The sequence below is a fragment of the Petromyzon marinus genome, chromosome 46, assembly GCF_048934315.1.
Source record: "Petromyzon marinus isolate PM22_M1 ecotype Great Lakes invasive population chromosome 46, UKy_Petmar_22M1.pri1.0, whole genome shotgun sequence".
Classification (NCBI taxonomy): Eukaryota; Metazoa; Chordata; class Hyperoartia; order Petromyzontiformes; family Petromyzontidae; genus Petromyzon; species Petromyzon marinus.
Window position 1 is genome coordinate 15,245,467 of NC_133712.1, and position 26,250 is coordinate 15,271,716.

At 46.3% G+C, this 26,250-nt stretch overlaps 1 protein-coding gene across 12 annotated transcripts in view; it reads left to right on the forward strand.

Moving 5' to 3' along the window:
- ST7 (suppression of tumorigenicity 7) overlaps positions 1-26,250 on the forward strand; it is a 117,225-nt gene that overhangs the window by 12,880 nt on the left and 78,095 nt on the right. For 9 of the 12 annotated variants that reach the window (XM_076074254.1, XM_076074248.1, XM_076074252.1 and 6 more), the window contains exon 2: positions 25,232-25,314. In XM_076074254.1, the coding sequence (XP_075930369.1) occupies positions 25,232-25,314 (83 nt within the window). Of the gene's footprint in view, positions 1-7,340; positions 7,602-7,683; positions 8,138-25,231; positions 25,315-26,250 lie in introns of those variants that run through there. The other 3 variants (XM_076074253.1, XM_076074250.1, XM_076074251.1) reach the window with 3 other exon arrangements.

Genomic DNA, 26,250 nt, shown 5'->3' on the forward strand with positions numbered 1-26,250 from the left:
ACACAAGCATTTTCCATTAGAACTCCGGTGTTATTCACATCCCCCGAGTTTACTGTATACCCAGAAGTCAGTAATGTTTATCGTTACACGTAAATAAATCAATTATAAAACTTTCACGCGCGTGGCATTGAAATGCCTTCTGTATATACTTAGAACATATTTAAGCAAAACGTGCCGGTGGTGCCTCTCGCCACCTAGCCGGCTTGGCGGTTCAACGGTGGAGCGAGCGGCTCCACATTGGAAAGGTTACGAGTTCACATGCTCCTGAGCCGATGAACGACAGTACATACCTGTCAACCCCTTATCAGTGTCCTACCTTCTTCCAGACCAATTCAGAGCTTATTGGTCACCCCGTGCCCCTTATTAATCTCAACATTCATCCTACAAAGTCCCATCACAAGGGAGAAACACAAGCAGACACATATTCTTGGTTCTTTCGGTAAAGTCACGTAGAAGGGAAATAATAGAATAAAAATAAAACAATAAAATCATCATCAGGTCTAAAAACCCACAGCAAGAAAATGTTCTTGTTTTATTTTTATTTTATTATTTCCCTTCTACGTGACTTACCGAAATAACCAAGAATATGAATACCTGCAGTCACGAAAGCTTTAAATCGAAAATACAAGCAGACACGTTATTGTTTTTTGCCCGTATTGAAACGGCTGTACGCCGTATGGACATGAAAACTCAATTACCCTGCACAAGAATACGGGTAAACTGCATGAGTTGTCAACTAGAACCTTCCTCTTAACGATGGTAATTGGTTCCCACGAAAACTGTCGTTAAGTGATGTTGGTCGTTAAGCGAGTATAGGAAATACACGTTAAAAGCTTAATTCGTTCTGATAGCATGGAAAATTACCCCTTTTTCACCCAAATAACTAACTTTATAATATTTAAATGATGGATATGAATACGTAAAGATACTAACAACATTATAAACACAAACTGTTACAAGAAACACGGTTAATCAATGCATTAATTTATAATTACTGGACAATACAACTCGTCGTTAACAGGGGAATGGTCGGTCAGCGAACACATTGGGCTCTATGGAGGCCCGTTTACTATACACTACACTATACACTACACTATACACTACACACTACTATGCACTACACTCTACTATACACTACTGTACACTACACCAGACATGGCAAAGTACGGCCCCCGGGCCGTATACGGCCCGTTGGGCTTTTTAATCCGGCCCGCCGAACTTTTCCAAATATTAATATTATTGCATAAAATTTTACCTTTCTCCTGTAATGCCCCCATTTCCACATTAGATGGCGCACTTTGACCGGGAGTGTGGTGTATAGGGCTCGAAAGGGCACATGATCTCGCAATGCATTGTGGGCCGTCAGCGCCATTTTCAGGGTTTGTTTACATTGCTGAGTTAGATACAGTGCTCCCTTCACTTTTTCGCTTTGCCCTGTGAGCCCTTCTGTAAAATGAGCGGATCAAGGAAACGAAAAGTGGACAATGAGTGCCGAGTGTTTAACACGGAGTGGACAACAAAATACTTTTTCACTGAAGTCCAATCGAAGGCTGTATGACTGATATGCCGAGAAACTGTCGCAGTTTTCAAGGAGTACAACATCAGCCGTCACTTTGCTACGAAGCATGCTAAATACGCTAGCAAGCAGTCAACGCAAGAACGGGCGGCTACGGCTCAGAGGTTGGCGGCTAATTTACAGACTCGGCAACATTTTTTTCACTGACAAACTGCGATTCAAGAGTCAACTACCAAGGCAAGTTTTTTGGTGGCATTCGAAATGGCAAAGGCTAGCAAGCCTTTCTCCAAAGGCGAGTTTGTAAAAGAATGCATGGTACAGACAGCAGACATCTTGTGTCCGCAGATCAAAAGCAAATTTGAAAAAGTCAGTTTATCACGCAGGACTGTGACTCGCTGTGTGGAACTGATTGATGAAAATATAGCCAGCCAATTAAACAAAAAGTCTGATTCCTTTGAGTTGTATTCACTAGCACTGGATGAAAATACGGACGTAAAAGACACTGCTCAGCTCCTCATTTTTATCCCAGGCATTGACGACAGTTTTGCGATAACAGAGGAGTTCTTCACCATGGAGTCCCTGAATGGAACAACGCGGGGAGAGGACTTGTATAACCGGGTGTCTGCTGTCATCGAAAGAATGAAGCTACCTTGGAGTAAACTTGTCAATGTCACAACCGGATGGATCGCCAAATTTAACTGGAAAAAATGTTGGGCTGCTGAAAAGAATCCAGAATAAAGTGAAAGAGGAAAACCCTGACCAGGATCTTATTTTCCTTCACTGCATCATCCATCAGGAATCCCTGTGTAAGTCTGTATTGCAGCTTAATCATGTCGTGAATCCAGCCATGAAACTTGTTAACTTTATACGAGCAAGGGGACTTCAGCACCGTCAGTTTATTACGTTCCTGGAGGAAACTAATGCGGATCATCAGGACTTGCTGTACTACTCTCGTGTCCGCTGGTTAAGTTTGGGAAAGTGTTACAACGAGTGTGGGAGCTGAAAGAGGACATCATCGCATTTTTGGAGTTGATGGGGAATTCTGACGAATTCCCTGAGCTAAGCGACAAGAACTGGCTTCGTGACTTTGCTTTTGCTGTGGACTTATTTTCACACATGAATGAGCTGAATGTGAAACTGCAGGGGAAAGATCAGTTTGTTCACGACATGTACAAACATGTGAAAGCCTTCAAATCCCAGCTCACTTTGTTCTCCAGACAAATTGCGAACAAATCTTTCGCTCATTTTCCCCCACGCTTGCCATGAGACACCGCGAAACGCAAAAAAAAATACAGCAAATCACTTGAGGACCTGCACGGAGAATTCTTCGGTAGGTTCTCTGATTTCGAAAACATTGAACGGTCACTTCAGCTGGTGTCCTGTCACCTGTCACAAGACTCTGAAACAGCACCACAAGAGCTGCAGTTGGAACTGATAGATCTTTAGTCTGACTCCGTCCTAAAGGAGAAGCTCAACTCTGTTAAACTGAATGACTTTTATGCTTCACTTAACAGAGCCACGTTTCCAAACCTCCGGAGGACTGCACAGAAGATGCTGACTTTGTTTGGCTCGACTTATGTGTGTGAGCAGACATTCAGCGTCATGAACGCCAACAAAGCCCGTCACAGATCAAAGATCTATCCTGAGAATTGCCATAACCAAAATAACTCCAGACTTGGATGCACTGGCAAAAATTGGAGATCAACAACACTTCCCACTGAAACTGAAAGTGATGATGTCTTGTTGCAGCGAGGTTGGAGCCAAATCTCCGACACACAGCCTGCCTGGCTGCTCTAACCTGTTAATGTAGACAATAAAGAAGTTCAAGTGAGGTCATTGGTTTGGGCGCAGGCCTCTGATGTTTTCGTGATGTTTGATCAGTCACATTACGACATGTTTTTGTATTGTTCATGTTCGTGCAATTTGTTAAATTGCCTTGCAAATAAATGCTTTGCTACCTGTTAAAGGCCAAATCCTTTCATGTAATGATTTTTACACGTCATTTATATTAGTTCACACAAACACTCCATCCATCTGTTCCTGGCCCGGCCCCTCTGTCAATTTTAGAACCCATTGTGGCCTGCGAGTCAAAAAATGTGCCCACCCCTGCACTATACACTACTATACACTACACTATACACTACTATACACTACACTATACGCTACTATACATTACACTCTACTATACACTACACTATACACTACACTATACTATACACTACACTATACACTACACTATACATTACACTCTACTATACACTACACAATACGCTACACTATACACTACTATACATTACACTCTACTATACACTACACTATACACTACACTATACACTACACTATACACTACTATACACTACACTACACACAACTATACATTACTATACACTACACTACACACAACTATACATTACACTATACACTACAACTTCTATACACTTCACTACTATATACTACACATTGGGCTCTATGGAAGCCCGTCGTTAAGCAATTAGTCATTAACAGGGGTGGTCGTTCAGAGGGGTTCTATTCTACACTACTATACACTACACTACTCTACACATTGGCCTCTATGGAAGCCCGTCGTTAAGCGATTAGTTGTTAACAGGGGTGGTCGTTGAGCGGGGTTCTACTATACATACCACTTTGTGGGGGAAGTCAACAGGAGTTGTCCTGGAGATAAGATGTAAACCTCACCGTCCACCATAGGACTGTGTAATTCCACCAACTGGCTCAAGTGTTGTAACCGTAAGGTAAGCACCGATTGCTTAATGCTCATTTGAGCAGGAAAATCGCTTGGACTCCGGTGTTTGCAGTTGGTGCGGCTGACGGCAATATTGGCAAAGGAGAGTTGTCCGTTTATTTCTGCCATCGGCAATTCCAGCAAAAGGTTGGTGGATCATTTTTGTTTTCAAGTTGCAGTGAAAAACACGATCACGGACAAAAACGTGGCAAATACACTCACGCGTGCTGTAGTAAATGTGACGTATTCCTCGTTAAACTTTTAATAATAATAACAATAATGTACGTTTGTAGGGCGCGTTTCATCTGTAGATCCCAAATGCGCCCATGCATGGAAAGCATTAAATTAACAGAGTCCCGTGGGTAAACGGGGCCCAGCGCGTGGGGGTTTAAAGGCCAGTTTAAAGAGGGGGAGTTTTCAAGACGCTCTTAAATGTAGCTCTGACGACCCTTGACTTAATTGGCAAGGGCAAAGCTTGGGATACTGCGCAGTGGCGAGAGTGCAATGAGCCCCGGTAGGATGGGGATGGTTTGGTTTTATTTGTATGTGTTTGGGTGATTTGTTTACCTTTCTTGTAATTTTTCACTACTATGACGTGTTGTTGTGCTTTTTGTTGTTGTGGTGTTCTTACCCCGTGCCCCTACTGGATATCTGTGAAAAAGAGCTTCATAGCCCATCGGATTCCTCCAGTCTTGAATCATGATTCTGATTCTCAGAGCTGCATGCGTCTCTGTTAAACTGTCGCGGTAACTCATCGCTGGTGGTCGTCTGATCATCATCGTTGTCGTCACCTCCTTTATCATCCCACTGATTTAGTGGTGCAGTCAAAAAAAAACCCTGAAGCTGGACTCATTAGGGAGCGAGCCTTTCCTGTTATGGGGGATGGGCAACAAAGTGTAAATAATTAAGTAATGTATAAAGCATCATCATCATCGTCAGCAGCAGAAGAAGCAACAGCCGCCACGATTAATCCATTACTGGATGAAGGCCTCGCTAAGCGTTCGTCGCCACCTCGTGATTTTGCGATGCAAAAATATCTATCGAGCGCCTGCGCATGAGCGGATTTCATTGCCTCCATCTGTTGGTGGACTTCCTGCTCCTTTTCTCATTTCTTTGAGGCCATTTTCCCGCAATTGAACACAACCTTGAATTCGGCGTCACGTCGTGAGATTAAAGTGTTTCGTTCGGACCTCTCGCAGTGCAGCGCAACGCTTTCGTGTTGGAGAACGATCCAACAAAGTAGATATCGTAGAGCCACCTCTGAGATCTCTCTTCAAGTGATCTCTGGTCCACACAGGAGAGAGGGGAACCACGTTCCCGCCCACTCTGCATGTGAGAGTGGCGTTCGTCTCTTGGCAGTCAAAGCGGCAGTTCATTTTTAGCGCTGCTATTTAGCCAAATGGCATGCAGAAACACATCTAATGTGATGAAAAATAAGAATGGATACTGGCCAAAAAAGGTCCCAAGGATGTAAATGTAATGTGATGGGTTTTTTTTGTGTGCAGTCATTGCTGACTGAGCTGAGACCATCAACCCAACTACCCTAGTTTAACCACAAGCGGAGAAGATCACGTTTCAGCGAAATGCACTCCTAACGCAAAAGTTGCGGTGGCTCGGTTTGTCTCACTGGGAGACGTATTTGCCGGAGCACTGCTCTACAGCAGCAGAGAACACGCCGGCAAATGGTTCCTGCTGCATTCTCTATAGGTTCTGGGACAGTGTGGTGGAAGGATAATACTTTAGATGATTGGAGAGCTTCACCGATGACCGTGCCCACAATTGACGGAATAATCGACGACGACTCCCAATTTACACGAATTTAATGTAAATGCAATCTGGTCTCGTTAAGATCCCTCCTACAATGCTGTCCGTGCTATGCGACGGGGGCGGTGGGGGTGGCAGTAATTCCAAAGGTGGCCTTGAGCTCGCGACGGAAATTCCACATTCCTGTCACGGCCCAGACCCTTGATAGGACAGCCAACGTTGACTTCACGCAAAGTTGTTTTGCTTTGTTTAATCGGGCGCGAGGACTCGTAGCGACCACGATGGGTTAATTTGTCATTTGCGAAGGGGCGATTGATTGCCACTGTGTGTAATCCCAATGGAGTAATTTGTGGGTAATTTTGCGAATTTTGGCAAAATTTGGACCCTGCCGCCGGCACACAGCGGCACCCCCGCACCCTTGCCAATGACGTCAGACGATGTTTATCGTCTGTGCTGTGAAGGAGACGGCGCGTCGTGGTGTTATCACCGTTATTGCACCGCAGTGTTAACCAGGGGGCAGCCGCTGGATTCGAACCTCTGTGACGAGCGGCGAACGCATCGCCACCGCCGGGGCCGCGTCGCCACCGTTGACTCAGCTGATGTTGAAGAGGCCACACTAGGTTAGGTGCAATGTCGATGAAATTATCTCGTCCTTTAAAATATATATACTGACACGGAATAGCTGTGCAGTGATGTGCTTTAAAAAAAACATATAGAGATTTGTAGTGATTTATACATATTTATACCTGTAATTTTTTTTATTTATTCTGTAATTGTGTACATTTAAATATCCAGTGCATACGTAAATGTCGATGATGCACTGGCGCAGCCGCTAGGCACGTACATCAATCTGATCTTTTTTTTATTTCGCAATTTAGGGTGGCATCAGAGCGATTGTTGGTAACCATGGAGAACCACACGTCAAAGGAAGGAGACCGTGCACCCAATTATTCCTTGCTACCTTTTTCAATCCTTCACCCCATTGGCCCGCGCTTTGTGAATCCAGCAAAAAATAATGATGACGGAAATTTGGATTCGCCAGTGATTAAAATCGCAGGTATTTATAAAATCACGCGGTGTGCCGTCGAGTCCGTAGGAATTATCCCAGCGCGTATAACCTTCAAAACACACGGTGCACGACGCACATGTGGTCATAAAGGAGGAGAAATCAATCTCGGCTGCACAGGCTCTGACGTCACGGCCTCTTTGAGGCACGGCCTCCATTGTGTGGCACCGCACAAACCCTCGGCAGCTGCCGCCGCCGCCGCCGCCGATACTGCCGCTACGCTCGGCGCGGGGGGTGTTCGGGGCGGGGTGGGTGGGTGCCTCCGTCTGCAGCGAGCGGCAACGACCGGCTCCCGGGCGCCGTCGTCGCCAGCACCCGACGCGTGGCACCAGCCGGTTGGAGCGCGGGCGGGTTTTTACTGTGAAGCCGCCGCTGGTCCGTCCGAAGAGGAGCTCTTGGTGGGGTTAAATCGTGGGCGTGTGCGCGCGCTATTCTGCTTTTGGCTGCTTCTTCTTCTTCTTCTGCTGCCGCTGCTGCTGCTGCTGCAGCCATGTTCAGCGCCGACTCGTCACGTCAGTATACTCTATTATTCCTCTCCTCCCGCAACACCCTTTTGTCCACGCCGCCGCCTTTGTCTGCGCCTAATGTGCCTTGCATGCACTCGCACTTTCTAGGTCGCTGCGGAGCGTACGGTGATTTTGTCCCGTTCTTGCGATTACGGAGGGAATATTTCGGTGACATTTTTTTTGCCGTGCCTGCTGCAATAGACCATTGATTATTTTGCTGTTGCAGGCAGTTCGCCGTGCTGCGCTGTCGTACCTTTGACGCCTTAGGAATATGATGTTTTGCTCCACGATGTCGAGCCGCAAGATTAATTTGTGCTGCTTGATTTTCGTATCCCTCGGTTGACGTTAAATTGGGCTTGGTTAAGGACGTGGCACGCGATGACAGCAGCCATGATCTTTTGATTACAAATGACCAAGTGGCTCTGCTATTCTTTGTGCTGTCAATGAAAGGGGCGCGTGCGCCATATTATAAATACTCGGCTGCACTGCTCACCGGTGGCTCCGTATCGTACCGTTGCTTTCTTCGTTTTACCCCTTCAGAGGTGAGTAAATGTCTCGTCAGATTGAACTGGGGCACACACACACACACACTGGCATTTGTGAACAGTCTCATGGTTATTACGCTACCGCACGCATTGGACAGAAATGTACGTGTTACGTGAACTGGACACGAATCTATTGATCATGGTAATATATTATTGATGTATTTGGATGTGATTTAGATGGAGGTGAAAGCAAGGTTCCTCTATGGTATTTTTGTTTTTAATAGAGCACATGGAGTCTGGCGGGGCGGAACAGCAGGTCCCGCTCGCTATTCTGAAGGTTGCAAATTCGAATTTTGGTTGGTGGTTCGACTCGGCTCATCATCATCCGACCGGGGTTGATAAAATAAGCACCACTTGATGAGGAAGCCATGAAGTGGCTGCCCTGTGGATAGACTCACCTCTGCCGTAAGAATGTTGAATTACCACCACCTGGCTCAGGGCTGTAAACAAAGAGCCGAGCTTTTTCCTCGGTGCTCATTCGATCAAGAACTCACTTGATATTTTTTGCTTTAAAACAAAAAAATCTATGGTTAAAAAAATAACACACTAACAGCAACGTTTTTCTACCGAAATATAAATTGTCACCAAAACCTTAATTATAAACTTATTCTGAAGTCCCTCGTTTTATAGCTTATTCTTAGAATAAGCCCATCAAGAGTACTCGAGTGTAGAGGAAAGTAAAGGATTTCACCTGAACAGGCATCCGTTTAGCATCGTATTCTCAAAAGCCATTGATGTGCTGTCGCGTGTTTGTGCATACGGCATCCTTGAAATGAAACCTAGACCACTTTCCCGTATGCAGTTTGAACAAATCAGCCGAGTTGCTGCTCTTACTATAGATGGCCTGGGCCCTTTTATTTCATCATCTTGGGCCACCTCTACGCGCCTCCAGGATGCTCCCTGCGTCTCCTCCGCAGTAACGCCGAAATAAAAACGTTGCCATTTTGTCGCCAGTCACCGTTTTACCAAGGGTCTTCATTTGTTTTAGCGACCACCAGCTTCGCGATCTCCCGGCAAGGTGTACCCCCTCGGCTTACTCCCTCATGACCTGCGGTCCCGTCTCTGGGCCCGGCGGTGTGCACGCTCACTCGCACCTCGCCCCACCCGCTCGCCCTTCCCCACCGGACGGCTAGGAGGGCCCCGACTACCGAGCTTAACGATCGTTGCCAACTGTTAACGGTGCCGGTGGGCGCGCGTTCGTGCTCGCACCCAGTGTGTGCGTTGTCTCACTGTTGGGGGTGCATTCTCAAGTGTTTTTTTTTGTTTGCCTAGCCGGTGGTTCTAGAAACGAGAGTAGTGCGCGCCGTGGTTCTGACGGAGGCTGTGACGGCGCTGCCCGGCTCGGGGATGCGGCACGGCGGGTGACCGCCGTGCCGCCGCTCGTTTGCGAAGGTTTCCGCGGTTCAAATCTGGCACGCCTCCCCCGATGAACACTGCTACGGTGTGCGTTAACCTTAAAAACATGCTCGGTCGGCTTCACAGTGGATGCTCAAAGATGCCGTGACGTAATTCAAAAAGATTAGGCCATTGTGAGATAGCGGTCATGGCCCAGATTTTGACAGATTTGAAAGATCTGCGAATTGCTCAATTGGGGATTGCACGTGGCTAAAACTCGCCCCCTGGTGTCAAAACTACCGCAGACCGTGTCTGTGAAACAGAGCCCTCGTGATAAGCCGTGCGCGTTTTAAGAACGGCACGAATAGCGAATGTCCTGAATTGTTATTCATTATTATGAGTGCGTTGTGGCCTCGTTTGGGTAGGCGTGCTGTGAGTGACACAGGCCAATCTTCCACGTCGGCTTACATTGCATGCAAAGATGTGGTACTCCGCTGACAGGCTCCTTTTTATACCGACGTGAATTCATGTTCTCGTTTGGGATCTCTGGACTCCACAGGGAGGCCTTCATCTACCTTTGATTGTAAATGCTCATTCGGTGCTGTTTTGGAGCATTCGAATAACAATTTACAGATTCAGTGCTCAATAGCAGGCGGCCGGAACTGTGTTGACCGTGTGGTATTGTTTTACTTTACTTTACCCACGATGGCCCGTGTGGGTTTGTGATGTCTGAATCGGTAAAGGTTCAAACACGTATGTATGTTGAGCTTCTTTCGCACCATGCGTAGGCAACCGTGCTAATCGGAGATGTGGGGGAAGAACAACAAACTAAACACAAAAATCGGTTCTAAAGAAATGAGTTTTCAATCTACAGTATTATTAAAGGGTGCATAGCTCCAGTCGCTTCTTAATATCTGAAGGAGCAGGGGCGGAGACAGGGGGGTGACAGGGTAGACAATTGTCACCCCCGAAAAAAAATAAAAAATCGAAAATCTGAAACATTCTGCTGTATAAGTGTACGACACTCGGTCTGGCGGACTCCGTGCAACTGCATTGTCAGAGTGTGTCGCCAACCGATGGCGTGGGGTATAGCCGATTTCTCATTCAATCATTCTTGAAATTAAAATTTGTTGAATGTCACCCCGGGCTGAAAATCCTGGCTCCGCCCCTGGGAAGGAAGAGCGTTCCAGAAGGCCGCAGAAGCGCGCCTGAAAGCGCGCGATGCCGGTGGCCGTCTTTGTTCAACGCCCAGCCAAAAATCCACCGCTGCGAGCATGACCGGATTTTTTGCGTGATGATTTTTACGCTGCTTGACGAGATTAGCAAGGTATTGCGGTTCATTCGTGGCAAGCACTTTGCGTGCAATGAAGCCAACACCAATCTCAGAGGGACAGTGGGGCAGTGTGGTGCTGTGAATGGCGGTAGGGCTTGTACGAGGGCGTGCGTCGGAGTGAGGGCAGCTCCCCCGCCTCCGTGGCTGCCCATCGTAATAGTGGTCGCACCGCACACCGTGGCGTTACCAAGCTAATGTACGGTAGCACCTCGGCATTGTCGCCGATACTTTCGGTCCCGCGGTTGACGGCCAGGCCCACGGCTCTCTCGGCTGCAATTTGTTCATAACCTATCGTACCTAATTTGTTACTCACGATATCGTAGTTTTTTGTCATTTTCTTTGAACCTATCTTCGTGACTTTACCGAAAGACCCAAGAATATGATATATTTTGGTGTTTGTCATGCAATTCATGTTTAATAAAATCAGGTTTATGAAGTTTAACACATAGGTTTTCACGACCAATATTATCCATAATAGAGGGGTTTTTTTGGGGGGTTGTATCGCGTACATATAAATGTGTCGTTAAAACCCCTGCCACCCGACACAGCCAATTAGTAAGGTTTGTCACGTTAACAAAACGTACCAGTTCGTGACTAGTACAGCACACACCCGGTGTGTTGTATTGTAAACCTACAACATTTACAATTCGAGTACAACGTTTCGCCAGTGATTACATGATGATTAAATGACAATGCTAGTTGTAATAACTGGCGAAACGTACTCAAATTGTAAATGTTGTGGGTTTACTCTCCCAAGACACTGGTGTGCTGTACTGGTAACGAATTGGCATGTTTTGTTAACGTTACAAACCTTACGAATTGGCGGTGTCCGGTGGTTATGGGTTTAGCGACACATTTATATTTACGCGATCTAACACAACCTCTTATGAAGATGATATTTGCTTACAGATGCGCTGACAGTGCAGCACAGCAGCGGTGCATCTGCAAAGGTATTTAGGCGTTATCGAAACGGCGACAATACCTTGCGCGCTGTCTGGAGCACCGTTCCAGGGTCTAATTCTCTTACCCACATCCCGGTGATGTAATCAACACATGCGTCTGTACGTTCTGTCGTTAAAATAGCCGGCGCGCAGCTCGTTTGATACGACAGCAGCGGCCCTCCCAGTCGCAGTCGTATGAGCGGAGACGTTGGTAAATGGCAAGCGTGGCTGTAATCTACGCCACGACTTGATGAAGTGGGCCCACTCCGGTGGGAAGTCGACAGTGATTTCCATTTAAAGAGACCGGTGGTAGGCCCCCGTAACAGCAATGCAGGTATTCCACCAATGGCACGCAGCGACCGACTGGGATGAGCATGCGCCGGGTGCTGACAAACATGCTAATTTGTTTGAGAGGAACAGTTATAATGACAGAAAATAAATCTTCTAAAATCTATCGGAAAGAGTCTGTTGTTTTTAGCTGAGTCCGCTGTCCCTCTGAGCTCGTATGCGCCTCTGTGGATATAAAATAAGTGAAAGTATTCACCAAATTTATATATATTTTAAACACGTTTTTTTTAATTAATTGGCATCTTGGCTTTAAAGAGCGGTATTTTCCAGTAAAGCTGCAACCTTGGCACTTTTGTTCAGTCGAATATTAAACCGAGAAGATGGTTTAATATTAAGCAATCATTGGAAAAATGTTCTAAATCATACCAAACATTCAACTAATTTTCAATGGTACAGTATATTTATCTAAGTACTGATATACCAAACTTTCACAGCAGCTTATTTTCCTTCAAAACAACGTTTGTAAACACCCCCCCCCCCCCCCCCCGTGCCGGTCCGTTATGTTGGTGTACGGTCATTACCTCTCACACCATCATTTGTACATTTGTAAACTCCCCTCCCCCGTTTAGGTGCTCTGAGCATTTTATGCTAATTCCTTTTGTCAGAGCGTTTTGTTTCCTCCCACACAGCTTAAAGGACGCATCCTGGTTTGACTTTCTTCATTTCAACGTTGTCCTCGTGACAGTACCTTAACCTGATGAAGGCCACTTGTGTTGTGGCCGAAACGTCGTGATTTTTTTGTTTTATTTGATTTTTTACCTACGTGACTTTACCGAATTGAACCAAAGAGTATTCTTTTTTTATCTGACGACGTGATTTGGTGGCTGGAAGCCATCCTCAAAGAGTGTGGGAATTTGAGGCATTATGTAGCATAACATAATTCGAATATATATTATTTTGCCGGTGTACAGTGAGGGAAAAAAAAGGTATTTGATCCCCTGCTGATTTTGTACGTTTGCCCTCTGACAAAGAAATGATCAGTCAATAATTTTAATGGTAGGTTTATTTGAACAGTGAGAGACAGAATAACAACAACAAAATCCAGAAAAACGCATGTCAAAAATGTAATAAATTGATTTGCATTGAAATGAGGGAAATAAGTATTTGACCCCTCTGCAAAACATGACTTAGTACTTGGTGGCAAAACCCTTGTTGGCAATCACAGAGGTCAGACGTTTCTTGTAGTTGGCCACCAGGTTTGCACACATCTCAGGAGGGATTTTGTCCCACTCCTCTTTGCAGATCTTCTCCAAGTCATTAAGGTTTCGAGGCTGACGTTTGGCAACTCGAACCTTCAGCTCCCTCCACAGATTTTCTATGGGATTAAGGTCTGGAGACTGGCTAGGCCACTCCAGGACCTTAATGTGCTTCTTCTTGAGCCACTCCTTTATTGCCTTGGCCGTGTGTTTTGGGTCATTGTCATGCTGGAATACCCATCCACGACCCATTTTCAATGCCCTAGCTGAGGGAAGGAGGTTCTCACCCAAGATTTAACGGTACATGGCCCCGTCCATCGTCCCTTTGATGCGATGAAGTTGTCCTGTCCCCTTAGCAGAAAAACACCCCCCAAAGCATAATGTTTCCACCTCCATGTTTTGACGGTGGGGATGGTGTTCTTGGGGTCATAGGCAGCATTCCTCCTCCTCCAAACACGGCGAGTTGAGTTGATGCCAAAGAGCTCCATTTTGGTCTCATCTGACCACAACACTTTCACCCAGTTGTCCTCTGAATCATTCAGATGTTCATTGGCAAACTTCAGACGGGCATGTATTTGTGCTTTCTTGAGCAGGGGGACCTTTGCTGGCGCTGCAGGATTTCAGTCCTTCACGGCGTAGTGTATTACCAATTGTTTTCTTGGTGACTGGTCCCAGCTGCCTTGGGATCATTGACAAGATCCTCCCGTGTAGTTTTGGGCTGATTCTTCACCGTTCTCATGATCATTGCAACTCCACGAGGTGAGATCTTGCATGGAGCCTCAGGCCGAGGGAGATTGACCATTATGAGACCTCCTTTGCCAGAAACAAGATATAAGAATAGGTTTTACCCTTTTAACTGGCACAAAAAAAACTGACACCTTTATTCAAGACATCATGTTTGCAATAACCACAACACAAGCAGTCAAAATGCAAACAAAAAAGACAACTCTGATAATAATATGCACTGTCCTTGAATTTGATTGGTCCACACCCGAGACAGCTTTTCTTAGAGCCTAGTCTCCATTGGTGTTGGACCAGAAGACGCCAAAAGACGTTGAATAAAGGTGTCAGTTTTTTTGTGCCAGTTAAAAGGGTAAAACCTATTCTCATGAGATTGACCATTCTTTTGTGTTTCTTCCATTTGCGAATAATCACACCAACTGTTGTCACCTTCTCACCAAGCTGCTTGGCAATGGTCTTGTAGCCCATTCCAGCCCTGTGTAGGTCTACAATCTTGTCCCTGACATCCTTGAAGAGCTCTTTGGTCTTGGCCATGGTGGAGAGTTTGGAATCTGATTGATTGATTGCTTCTGTGGACAGGTGTCTTTTATACAGGTAACAAGCTGAGATTAGGAGCACTCCCTTTAAGAGTGTGCTCCTAATCTCAGCTCGTTACCTGTATAAAAGACACCTGGGAGCCAGAAATCTCTCTGAGAGGGGGTCAATACTTATTTTCCTCATTAAAATGCAAATAAATGTATAACATTTTTGACATGCGTTTTTCTGGATTTTTTTTGTTGTTATTCTTTTTCTCACTGTTCAAATAAACCTACCATTAATATTATAGACTGATCATTTCTTTGTCAGTGGGCAAACGTACAAAATCAGCAGGGGATCAAATACTTTTTTCCCTCGCTGTAGATTCCGTGAAGGCAACAAGGGGGGGGGGGGGGGTGAGGCGGTCCAATGCGCCGACAGATGAAGTCTCTTGTCCATTGTGAGAAAGCTTCCCGATGTTCTAGGTTACCGTCGTTGGGTCAAGTTCCCAGGGGAGTGTACATCTTGTTGGCCCATCGAGTATCGTTTTTACTTCCAGATGCAGTCTTTTGTGACAAATATTACATTTCGAAAATGTGTTTCGGGATCCAATCGTCGTGTTGGTTTAATGTCGGCGTTCAACGGTAACCCTCTAACCACCCCACAGGGCCGATCAAATTAAGTTGTCGCTTGGGCAAACGTGGCAATCGCTTTGGATTCATTAGCACAACCGGAATGTGGAAAAGCGAGCGGAATTTGGCAATTTTGTACGACGATGTATCTCTTCAGATAACTACCGTACCATCGTCGGGTGTTGAAAATAATCCCCGCTGTCGCGCGATAATTTTGGGGCAAAAGCTTTGCTTGGATCTGCAGAAACGATATTTCCAGGCAAGCGCGATGCTGATTTGGACCTGCATCTTCGCTAAGCGAAGATGCAGAAACCCCCCCATGCAGCTGATGGCAATTGGGTTCCTGATGAACACCGCGTTGTGGAAAAATCGCGTTATAATAAATTATCTATAACATCGGGGGCAAAGCACAGTCCGCGATAACATCATGAGATGCGTACACAGGCAGAACAACGACTGAGGCGCGTGAGTAGCATCTGGAAGCAGCCATCAGCGCATCCCGCCTTTGCGTGTTACGACCGCTTATTCCTACTCGCGCTGCGACGTAGTCCCATTCGCCCGATCGCGTTATAAAAAAAAAAATACATCCATCGCGTTGTAACCAATTCACGCCACGAAAAACAACGGGGCGGCGTCACGCGGGAACCAACCGTACGCATGCATGCCGAGCTGCTTCCGTTAGAATACGCGCAGATATATTTGAACGTGGAGGGACGGACGTAAAGGAGGCAGATTGTGTCCTTGCGGCATTTCATGATTCGTTGCGCAAGGCGCTGCGCGGGCATCCAGGAGCACCGAGTCTCCTGGGTGAGTTCCTGGCGGTGAGGCTTTGCACTGTGACGCGCGCACACAGCGTGGTTTGTGTGTGTGTGTGTGCGTCACAGCCCGAGCCTCACCACTCGGGGGAATTGTTTGAATTGCCTACATCTCTCACACACGCTGTGCCCGTTATATACATGTAGGCAATACCCCCCTTCTAATAATTATAAAAAAGACATTGCTGAGAATAACGCATTTTACATTATAGAGATTTTTTTGGGTTAGATCGCGTAAACCCGTCACCACTCGACACAGCCAAAAAGTAAGGTTTGTCACGTAAACAAAACATACCAATGGGTTGCTAGTACAGCACACCGGTGTGTTGAAGAGTAAACCCTCACCATTTACAATTCAGCATGATCATCAGTAGTAACATCAATCGTCATCATAAATATGTATTATCCATAATAGAGGTTTTTTGGGTTGGATCGCATAAATATGTGTCGTTAAACCCGTCACCACCCGACACAGCCAATTAGTAAGGTGTGTCACGCAAACAGAACGTGCCAATTCGTTAGCAGTACAGCACACCGGTGTGTTGGAGAGTAAACCCACAACACTTACAATTCGGCTACGACGTTTCGCCAGGAGTTACAACTTAGCATCATCAGGCGATTAATTTATATCTACGCGATCTAACCCAAAAAAACCTCTTATCGATAATACCTGTCACGAAAGCCTACGTGTTAAAATCACGCATTTGTTTTAACTTCACCTGCTATCTCGGTGAGAGATATGAGGCCAAGCACTCAACATATTTAACATGTTAGAGAGTCCTCTGCATCGGGAGCCTGCGCGGGACATCTGCGGCTGTCTTGTGCCGCGTTGTTGCAGAAGCACAGGGGTCTGATCTTGTGTTGTTTGGGGCCAGACCTAAGCATTGCAGGCTGCGGGTGTGAGTCACATTGAAGCGTCGGCTCTCGGAATTTGCGAAGGGTTACGTTGCCGTTGGGAAACAGCAGAGCCCTGGGCGAGACATCGCAAAGTATGTAAGTGTATGTTGAACTTCTTTCGCACCATACGTAGCCAACCGTGCTTTTTGGAGGTGCGGGTGAATCGGAGGTGCAGTGTGTGTGTGTCAGAGGTGCGGTGCAGTGCGTGTGTGCGTCGAAGGTGCGGGCGAATCGGAGGTGCGGTGCAGTGTGTGTGTCGGAGGTGTGGGTGAGTAGGTGCATTTTGTGTGTGTGTCGGAGGTGCGGTGCAGTGTGTGTGTCGGAGGTGTGGGTGAGTAGGTGCAGTGTGTGTGTGTCGGAGGTGTGGTGCAGTGTGTGTCGGAGGTGTGGTGCAGTGTGTGTCGGAGGTGTGGGTGAATCGGAGATGCGGTGCAGTGTGTGTGTGTCGGAGGTGTGGGTGAGTAGGAGATGCGGTGCAGTGTGTGTGTGTGTATGTCGGAGGTGTGGGTGAATCGGAGGTGTGGTGCAGTGTGTGTGTATGTCGGAGGTGTGGGTGAATCGGAGGTGTGGTGCAGTGTGTGTGTTTTGGAGGTGCGGTGCAGTGTGTGTGTATCGGAGTTGCGGGTGAATCGGAGGTGCGGTGCAGTGTGTGTGTGTCTCGGCGTGAAGCCCCAGTGAGAGATGTGGTGTTTGCGTCAGCACGGTTGGCTACGTACGGGGCGAAATAAGTTCTCCATGCAGGCTGTTCTTCTATAACGCCGCGTGTTGTTTTAATAACACGAATTAGATAACAACGCGACAAATGCATTTGGGGGAAAGTTTATTTTTATCACGTGGATGCGAATTGGACGTAACGTGATCGAGTGAACAGAACTGCGTCGCGCGAGCAAGCGGTTGCGACGGCTACCTCGGCGTAGCATCATGCAGGGCGGGATGCCGCTGGATGCTTCTAGACGTTACCCACGGCGCCTCAGTGTTTGTTCGGCCTGCGTTAAGCATCTCACGTGTTTTCGCGGACCGTGCTTTACCCTCTACATTATTTATCGCAACGCGATTTTTTTTCCCCCCGTAACGTGGTGTCGTGCAGGAATGCGTAAACTTCCACCACGTTTATAGAGGAACAGATACCGTACACCGTACACGCGTACTTGCGGGGAAGTTAACGGAGGGGAGAGAGGGATAGTTTTGCTGGTCTTTTGGCGTGGACTTAACGTTTCCTCCTTTACCTATGACCCCCGTGGCCTTCCTTTAAGGGTCAAGGGGACCCACTCGTTGAGAACCGCCCGGGGGAATGTTGTTTTTACCAGTGTAGTGAATGTCGTGCTTCTGGTAGTCACAGGGGTCATGTGAATTGATTTCAACATACCAATCAAAATAATGTGTTTCTCACAGATACAAGCGGATGCCCGCGTATCACGAGTGCAAGAATGAATGTCATCAATAAATAGATGTCTCACCACATTTCTAATTGACTCCACCCGAGCATGCGGAATCAACTCTCTTGTCGTCGTCCGTGAATGCAGGTTGAGGATAACTATCCATACTTTAATGGGGGCTATCGGAGTGAATTATACGGCATGGTTTTTTTACTGCCCGCTTATTTATTGGCCTACTCGTTTCACTGTGCCTTTATTCACATTGGCCTCACATTTAGCTCTTGCCTTGTACGCGCCGGAATTAAGACCGGGAACTGGAGGACTGCTTCACTATTCTGGCAGATCGCCTGATGAAGCCCCGTTGTCGTGATCACCGGCGAAACGTCACAGTGCTCAAATGGTACATTTTGCAGCGGGTTTACTCTCCAACGCACCGGTGCGCCGAACTAGTAACTAATTGGCACGTTTTGTTTAAGTGACAAACATTACTAATTGGTTTAACACGTAGGCTTTCGCGACCAATATGCATAATAGAGGTTCTTGGGTTAGATGGCGTAAATATATAAATGTGTCGTTGAACCCCCCCACCACCCGACATAGCCAATTAGTAAGATTTGTCACGTAAACAGAACGTGGCAATTCGTTACCAGTACAGCACACCGGTGTGTTGGAGAGTAAATCCACAACATTGACTAATTTACCAACATTTACTACCTACTACTTGACTGTGTCGGGTGGTGGTGGTGGGTTAAAGACGCATTTATATTTACGCGATCTAACCCAATAAAACCTTTGTTATGGAGAGTTAAAGCAAATTGTTGTGTTAGTTTATATATGAATCATTTGCTCATGAAGGTTAAAACAGTCGCGCCGTGGACTAGTACGCAATATATAAAGGCAAGGAAATTACTATGAAATCCGCTGCTTACAGAGTTTTAAAAAGTAACACTGAAAAACATAAGCTTTGAAATTAATAATGATTAGATAATTTTATGTTTAGTTTAAATTTGTTCGGTTATGGAAATTCCTTTAATTTAGTGTTATAAAATTACTAATTCGTAACACTCGGCAATGACCGGTAACCTTTCCATTTGGTGTAATGTACAGTACATCAATTTATATTGTTTTCTGCTTAATCCGGTTACTTGTATTGAGTTTGTATTGATGAAGCATTTCATTTACAAGTGCAATGCATTGCTGCGGCGAATTTAACGTGATCTTTTACATTTGTCACTGTGGTGACCATTAGTCTATTAGCCTATGACAGGCCCATATACAGAGTGAGGGAGGCTTTGGTCTCCTGCGCGTGCTGGTAATGTTTGAAGCTGTCGGTGATTGTGATACTCACGTGGGGCAGCCGTCGGTGAACATGTGGCTGTGAATCGAGAGCATCGGCCATAATGTCTTAGCCACAGCGTCGGAGCAAACTCTGCTCCTTCCAGGACCGATCTTCCTTACACACAAGATGAAAGAACCGCCGCCGTGGAGCCTTAGCAGACTGTTTGGGCAAGTGCTGTTAGCGAGCACATATGAAGGCCGGCACGACACACCAGGGGGTGGGTGGCCCAAGCCCCACGTCCGACCGCCTTTTTTTGCCGAGTGCCGATGTTTACACATTGCACCGGGTACTCATTTGAGGCTGAGACTACCCCGGGGAGGCCCAGGACCGGTTCAGATAATCGTCACTGGTGTTGGCCGAAAGCGGGAATTGAACTCGGGCCTCCGGGTTCGTAGCGAAGCGCCTTAGCCGCTACACTACCAAAGAAAGACACGGAGATGCACGCATTTTCACAATAAGCATAATCCTCCAAGATTTGATGATATGATGCTTAGACTTTCTTTCTCTCTTTGTAGAAACATGAAAATCATAATCTTTATTAATCTTGGAGAAATCTGATGGCGCTTTCAAGCACCTTTTCACAGATGTCCATTAGGGGTTGCCCAGCAAGTTACAACAACAAAAACAATACAAAAAACGATTGGAGTGCATATTTTAGGAAAGGTAAACAAATCACAAAAAATGAAACTAAGCGATTTTTATTTTGAGTCTATAAAGCCCACTGAGCTGTTAGTTATGTTTTTCCGAAGCGACCTGGATGTCACAAATGATAGCTCAACGAAGCGGCTTATCACGTGGAAATTCAAAGCTGCTAAATAAAGAGATTATCTGGCAGCTCCTCACTCGGCTTGCCCGAACTCTGCTCGGCAGGCCGTTAGCCCGGGCTAGGGGCGTTTTGATCCCACCGGGGCCATGTGGCTTCCACCACGGGTGATGCCCCGGGCGCCGCGGTGGCGAGATGTCAACTGCCTCGCCTGGTATACAGGAGGTCGTGGGTTCGATCCCGACCCTGACGCCTGCTGCTGTATATTTGGAGTTTGCCTGTTCTCTCTCCCCCTGTCGTTGTGTGGAATTTTCTCCAGGTCCTCTGATTTTTCCCTGGACATTCAGAATCGTGAGTTTAGAGAATTTGGCTGCGATAAATTTCCAATTGATAAGCCACTTCCTTTGTGGCCAGGTCGCTTCTGAAAAAGAGCTATATAGCTCAGTGGGCCTTACCTGGTAAAAAAAAAAGTTGAGTTTAGAGCAGTGGTTCTTAACCTTGTTGGAGGTACCGAACCCCACCAGTTTCATATGCGCATTCACCGAACCCCTCTTTAGTGAAAAATAAAATGTGATTTTTTTTCAAATTCAAGACATAGATATGTTTTTTACTGGTACACAAAATGAGCCGTGCATGAACATTACCTTGTTCAAAGAATAAAACCAACACAATGCATAAACTCACAACAAATTACATACCTGGAAATCAATGTGACTTCTGCTGTTGCCTTTGAGAGATCAGTTCAGATATGCGTGGCTTCACCTTGGCAAGTGCCACTCTCATGTCATTTTCACAGCAAAGTCTGTTCCTTTTCTTCGTTTTTATGTCCAGCATACTCGAAAAGGATTGCTCACAAAGATATGTTGTAACAAATGGTATAAAAAATCCAGGGCTTTCTTAGCAATAACTGGATACTTGTTCATTTGTCGACACCAAAACGTTGAGAGCGTTGTTGTTTTGAAGAGTTGCTGTTGAACCTGGCTCTGCTGAATTTCAATGATTTCGTCGAGGAATTCATCATTGACATCTGCTGTTTCAACAGCAAACGTGAACGGCTGTCTCACCTATGCTGGATATGACTCTCTTGTAGGGAAATATCCGTCGAGAGACTTTGCAAGCTCATCTAAGTGCGTGGCAATTGTTTGCTTCAGTTCCGTGGATACAGAAATATCTCGGATTCCAGACACATCTTCGATCTTACTTGCACAGTCGTCCAGAAGCGGGAAGTTTGCGAAGTTATTGTTCTCTGTTCGTCGTTTCCATAACGGTAGCTTTTTTTGAAAAGCCTTCAGGTGTTCTTCCGCTTCCATGATATTGACTCCACCACCCTGCATCTGCTGATTGAGATGATTGAGAGCTGCGAATATATCAGCCATGTACGCTAAAATGAGAATGAACTCAGGATTTTTGAAGCAATCTGCATGGCAGTGTTGGTGCTCTTGCAAAAACAGGGCTAATTCCACACGCATGGCAAAAACACGATTCAGCACCTGTCCCCGGGATAACCACCGAATATTAGAATGGAGCAGAAGTACCTCAAATTCAGAGCCCATTTCTTTACACAGCTCACTGAAGATGCGGTGCCTCAGAGCACTTTTTCGCACATAGTTCACACATTCCACCACAGTTTTTAATACTTCTGCCATTTTTGGAGGTAAGGTTTTTGTTGCCAACGCATGCCTGTGCAGAATACAATGCGTCACAATGATGTGTGGTGCATCGGCCTTTACTAGCGCACCAAAACCAGACTTTCTTCCCAGCATAACTGGAGCTCCGTCCGTACAAACTGCAGAAACCATATCCCATGAAAGATTGTTGTCCCTGAAGAAGTCATCCACAAGCTTCTTCACATCGGCTGCCTTCGTTGTTGTTGTAAGAGGCTTACAAAATAAAAACTCTTCTTTTATCATGTCGTCTTTCACATAGCGTACAAAAACAGCAAGCTGGCTTAGATCAGAAACGTCTGTGGTTTCGTCGAGTTGAAGGCTGAATTTTGCCGGGCTTGAAATCAGATCCGCGACTACTTGAGCCAAGATGTCTTTACTCATGTCTTCTATTCTGTCACTGACGGTGTCATTTGAAAGGGGAATTTGGGATAATTTACCTTCGGCCGCTGTTCCGAGTATCAGATTCGCCATCTTTAATGCAGCTGGTTTCACAAGTGTTTCACCAATGGTGTGTGGCTTGCCCTGCTTTGCGATCAGGTAAGCAACTTCGTACGATGCTGTCAGGATCGGTTTGTTAACAGGTACAAATCCAAGAGCAGGCAGAGTGGCCCTTTCATCGAATCTGGCTCTCTTCACCCTGAATTCAGCAAGTGTTGTGTTCTTGTATTCCCCGTCTCCATGCAGCTTCAAGAAGTGTTCCTTTAGTTTTGCCGGTGCAAGACTAGAGTTGCTCAACTTGGCGTTGCAAATCATGCAGATAGGACGCTCACTCCCATCACGTTCCGTGATACATGAGAATCCATGTTGTACATATTCGTCCGACCACTTTCTTCTTTTGCCCGACATAGTTAGTATGGATAAAATATTAAAGAAATCACACGACGTACGACAACAACAGTCACACGTTGACTACTGAGTACGCACTAAATTACCCGCAGCGCTGATTGGCCAAGCAGTGTAGCATGATCATCTGCAGCCAGTGATGGCCAAGCGGGCCGTGTGTCATCACAAATTTACACAATAATTCAAGTATGTCCGGACCTCCGTGGCGGGGGCTCTGCCGAACCCCTGAGATCGACTCACCGAACCCCTGGGGTTCGATCGAACCCAGATTAAGAACCACTGGTTTAGAGGCTCCGTACGAGTTCACCTCGTTGCCACGGTGGGACCCGGATCACGGCCGCCTCTGGCCTGGCAGGCGGTGTCCGGTGTCTCTCATGGGCCAGGTGGTCGGCAACCGAAATAACAAGTAGAGATTATTTGTTTTGAATTCGGTCAAAGGAATTTCAAGAGCCGCAATGCGCGCAAGTGCAAAGAACAAAGGCAGTCGCAGCATCGCGCTTCTGGAACGTTCTTATTTACGATATTAGGAAGTCACTGGAGCTATGCACTTTTAAATAATCTTGATTGAAAACTCATTTCTTCAGAACTGCTTTTAGCGTTTAGATTGTTGCCCTTCCCCCGCACCTCTGATTATATTTTTTTCGGAAGAATTTTGGCTGTAGGCCAGTGTTAGCAAGGTTGGCGACGTACGGTGCGAAATAAGTTCAACATACACACATACACATAACAATAATACCAAGTTTTTTTTATTTAAAGCTTTCGTGACTGCAGGGATTCATATTCTTGGTTCTTTCAGTAAAGTCACGTAGAAGGGAAACAATAAAATAATAAAAATAAAAAACAATAAAATTTTCACGACGTTTCGACTGCAACACAAGCAATCATCATCAGGTGTGAAAACCTTTTTGTTGTTTCCCTTCTACGTGACTTTACCGAAAGAACCAAGAATAATAATACCAAGTGTTCAAACTGTCAAAGGACTTTAATTTGTTATGGAACATGTGAGATATAAATGGGCGAGAGATAATAATGGTGCGGCCGTATGGAACGCTCTTCCTTCCGATGTTAGGAAGCCACTAGAGATATGCACATTTAAATCTAGATTTGAAAGTAATTTCTTTAGAACTGCTTTTTGTGTTTAGTTTGTTGTCCTTCCCCCGCACCTCCGATTATAAATTATCACGGTTGGCTACGTACGGTGCGAAAGAAGTTCCAACATACGTACATACATGCAACACGACAGCGGAGGCAGTGGTGAATCGCCAGGGATCACCTGGGTTCCGCTCACTCATGACGGAAGTCGGGGATGTTCCGCGCTGGCCGGAATCGCCGCAGTAGTCTCTAACGTGACTCGGGTGCCAGCTTGCACGCAGGCATCAGTCTGTCCAGTTTGTTCGGGGGGGGGGGGGTAGCCACATTGCAACACACCCTATTTGTAGGGTGTGTAGGTATATATGCCTACACACCCTACACACAATAAAGTCATTAGTATCCGCACACATTAGGGGGGGGAAGAGGACTTGTGGCAATTTGAAAGGAGCGAATTATTGGTTATGACTGAGATGCGTAACATTGTAAAACTCTCCACTCTCCCATTGTGCAATGTTGTGGTTCTGTACGTATCGCCTGTGGGAATTCACTGCGTGCTCAACTTCAAGTCTGACATTCGAATGCATTGTACGTATTCTCCATGTGACCTCAGAATAGGCAACCAAAGGGCAGGGTTAGGGTCGAGATAGGATGGGGAATTGGAATTTTTGTTGTTGTTGCCAACTTCAAGCTGCCCTGGTGTAAATGGTGAGCGCGCTGCACTCGCAAGCCAAAGGGTTGCCGGTTCGATTCCATCTCCAGGCATGGCAGTTGGAAACAACGGTGCAGATATCAAATCCCACCCTTCACCCCCCCGCCTCTGTCCACCCAGCGGTATAAATAAGTACGACCGCAGCAGTTGGTCAATCGGCAAGTCACGTGTGGTGGGTTAAAATGTGGGCACGCCCATCTCTTCCATCACGTCGAGTCAGTGTGAAAGAGTAGGCCAAATTCCCTCTTTGAGTCCGCTGGAATGGAGGTGATTCCGCCGGTAGCGGCGTCCTATTGTGGTAAATAATATAACAATTATAATAAATTATATTGATATACAACCGCTTTAATTTCATCAAGCTAAGCTCTCGACAGGCTACTTTACTGTCGTTTTATGCTACCCATATTCGGCATTGGGCTGTTGTTGTTCTGCTTTGCGCAAACTATTGGTCAGCAACGAATCATGAATTGTGATTATGGCGGTGGTGGCGCTGCCGATGGTGGCGGCCGTGTTTCTGACGTGTCTTCTTACTTCTGTGTGTGCTGCAGTGGCCATGTTCCTCAATACGCTGACTCCCAAGTTCTACGTGGCTCTGACAGGCACATCCTCGTTAATATCAGGCCTCATCCTGGTGAGTAACTTCCTCCCCCCCCCCCCTCATAACACACATCTCCCATGCACCTCAACGAGTACACTGACTGTAAAAGGTGAAATGTGCAGCCCTGGAATTGCTCGCTCACGCCACGATCGGTGAAAGGGCCTCCACTAAATCGAACTTAGCTTACTCCTCCACGATGTCCAGACGTTGAATGCGGCTGACGTACACCACGCGTGACCTAGCGATCGGCTCAAGACGGTATCTGAATTTACGGGAAAAGAATATATTTTTATTATACCAGGTAAGGCCCACTGAGCTATGTAGGTCTTTTTCAGAGGTGACCTGGCCACAAATGATAGCTCGGCGAAGTTGGCTCATCACGTGGAATTTTATAGCAGCCAAATACTTTAATGTGTGGAGGGAAAAAACCAGAGGACCCAGAAAAAATCCACGCGACCACGGCGTGTGCATGCAAACTCCAAATGTACAGGCATCGTCAGGGTCGGGATGGAACCCACAACCTCCTGCATGCCAGGTGAGGTAGTTAACATCTCATAGCCACCGTGGCGCCATACTGCTGGGTGGACAGAGACTTGGCGGGGGGATTGAGCGTTGTGCTCTTGCCCTCTTGGCCAAGTTTTTCCTCCTTTAGCTCTGACTCTGTTATGAGTCTCGAGCACCAGCCAAGCCCCCACTTACTTTTCTCATCGGTCACCTTGACGCCTTTAGACTGAGCGTGTTCCGCGATGCACGTGTTCCTCTCTCCACGCACGCTTCTCTCCGGAAAAAAGGGTATTGAGACTCGGTGAGGATTTCCTGGGTAAACATGCCTAAGTCTTTAGTAATAACATGTTAATTTAACCTACGTACTGCATGAAACATACTACGCGTAAAGATGTGAGAATAGGCTGCTTTACCCTTTCTTGCAATAAAACAGGTGTTAAGATATTCCAACACCAAACGGATGCC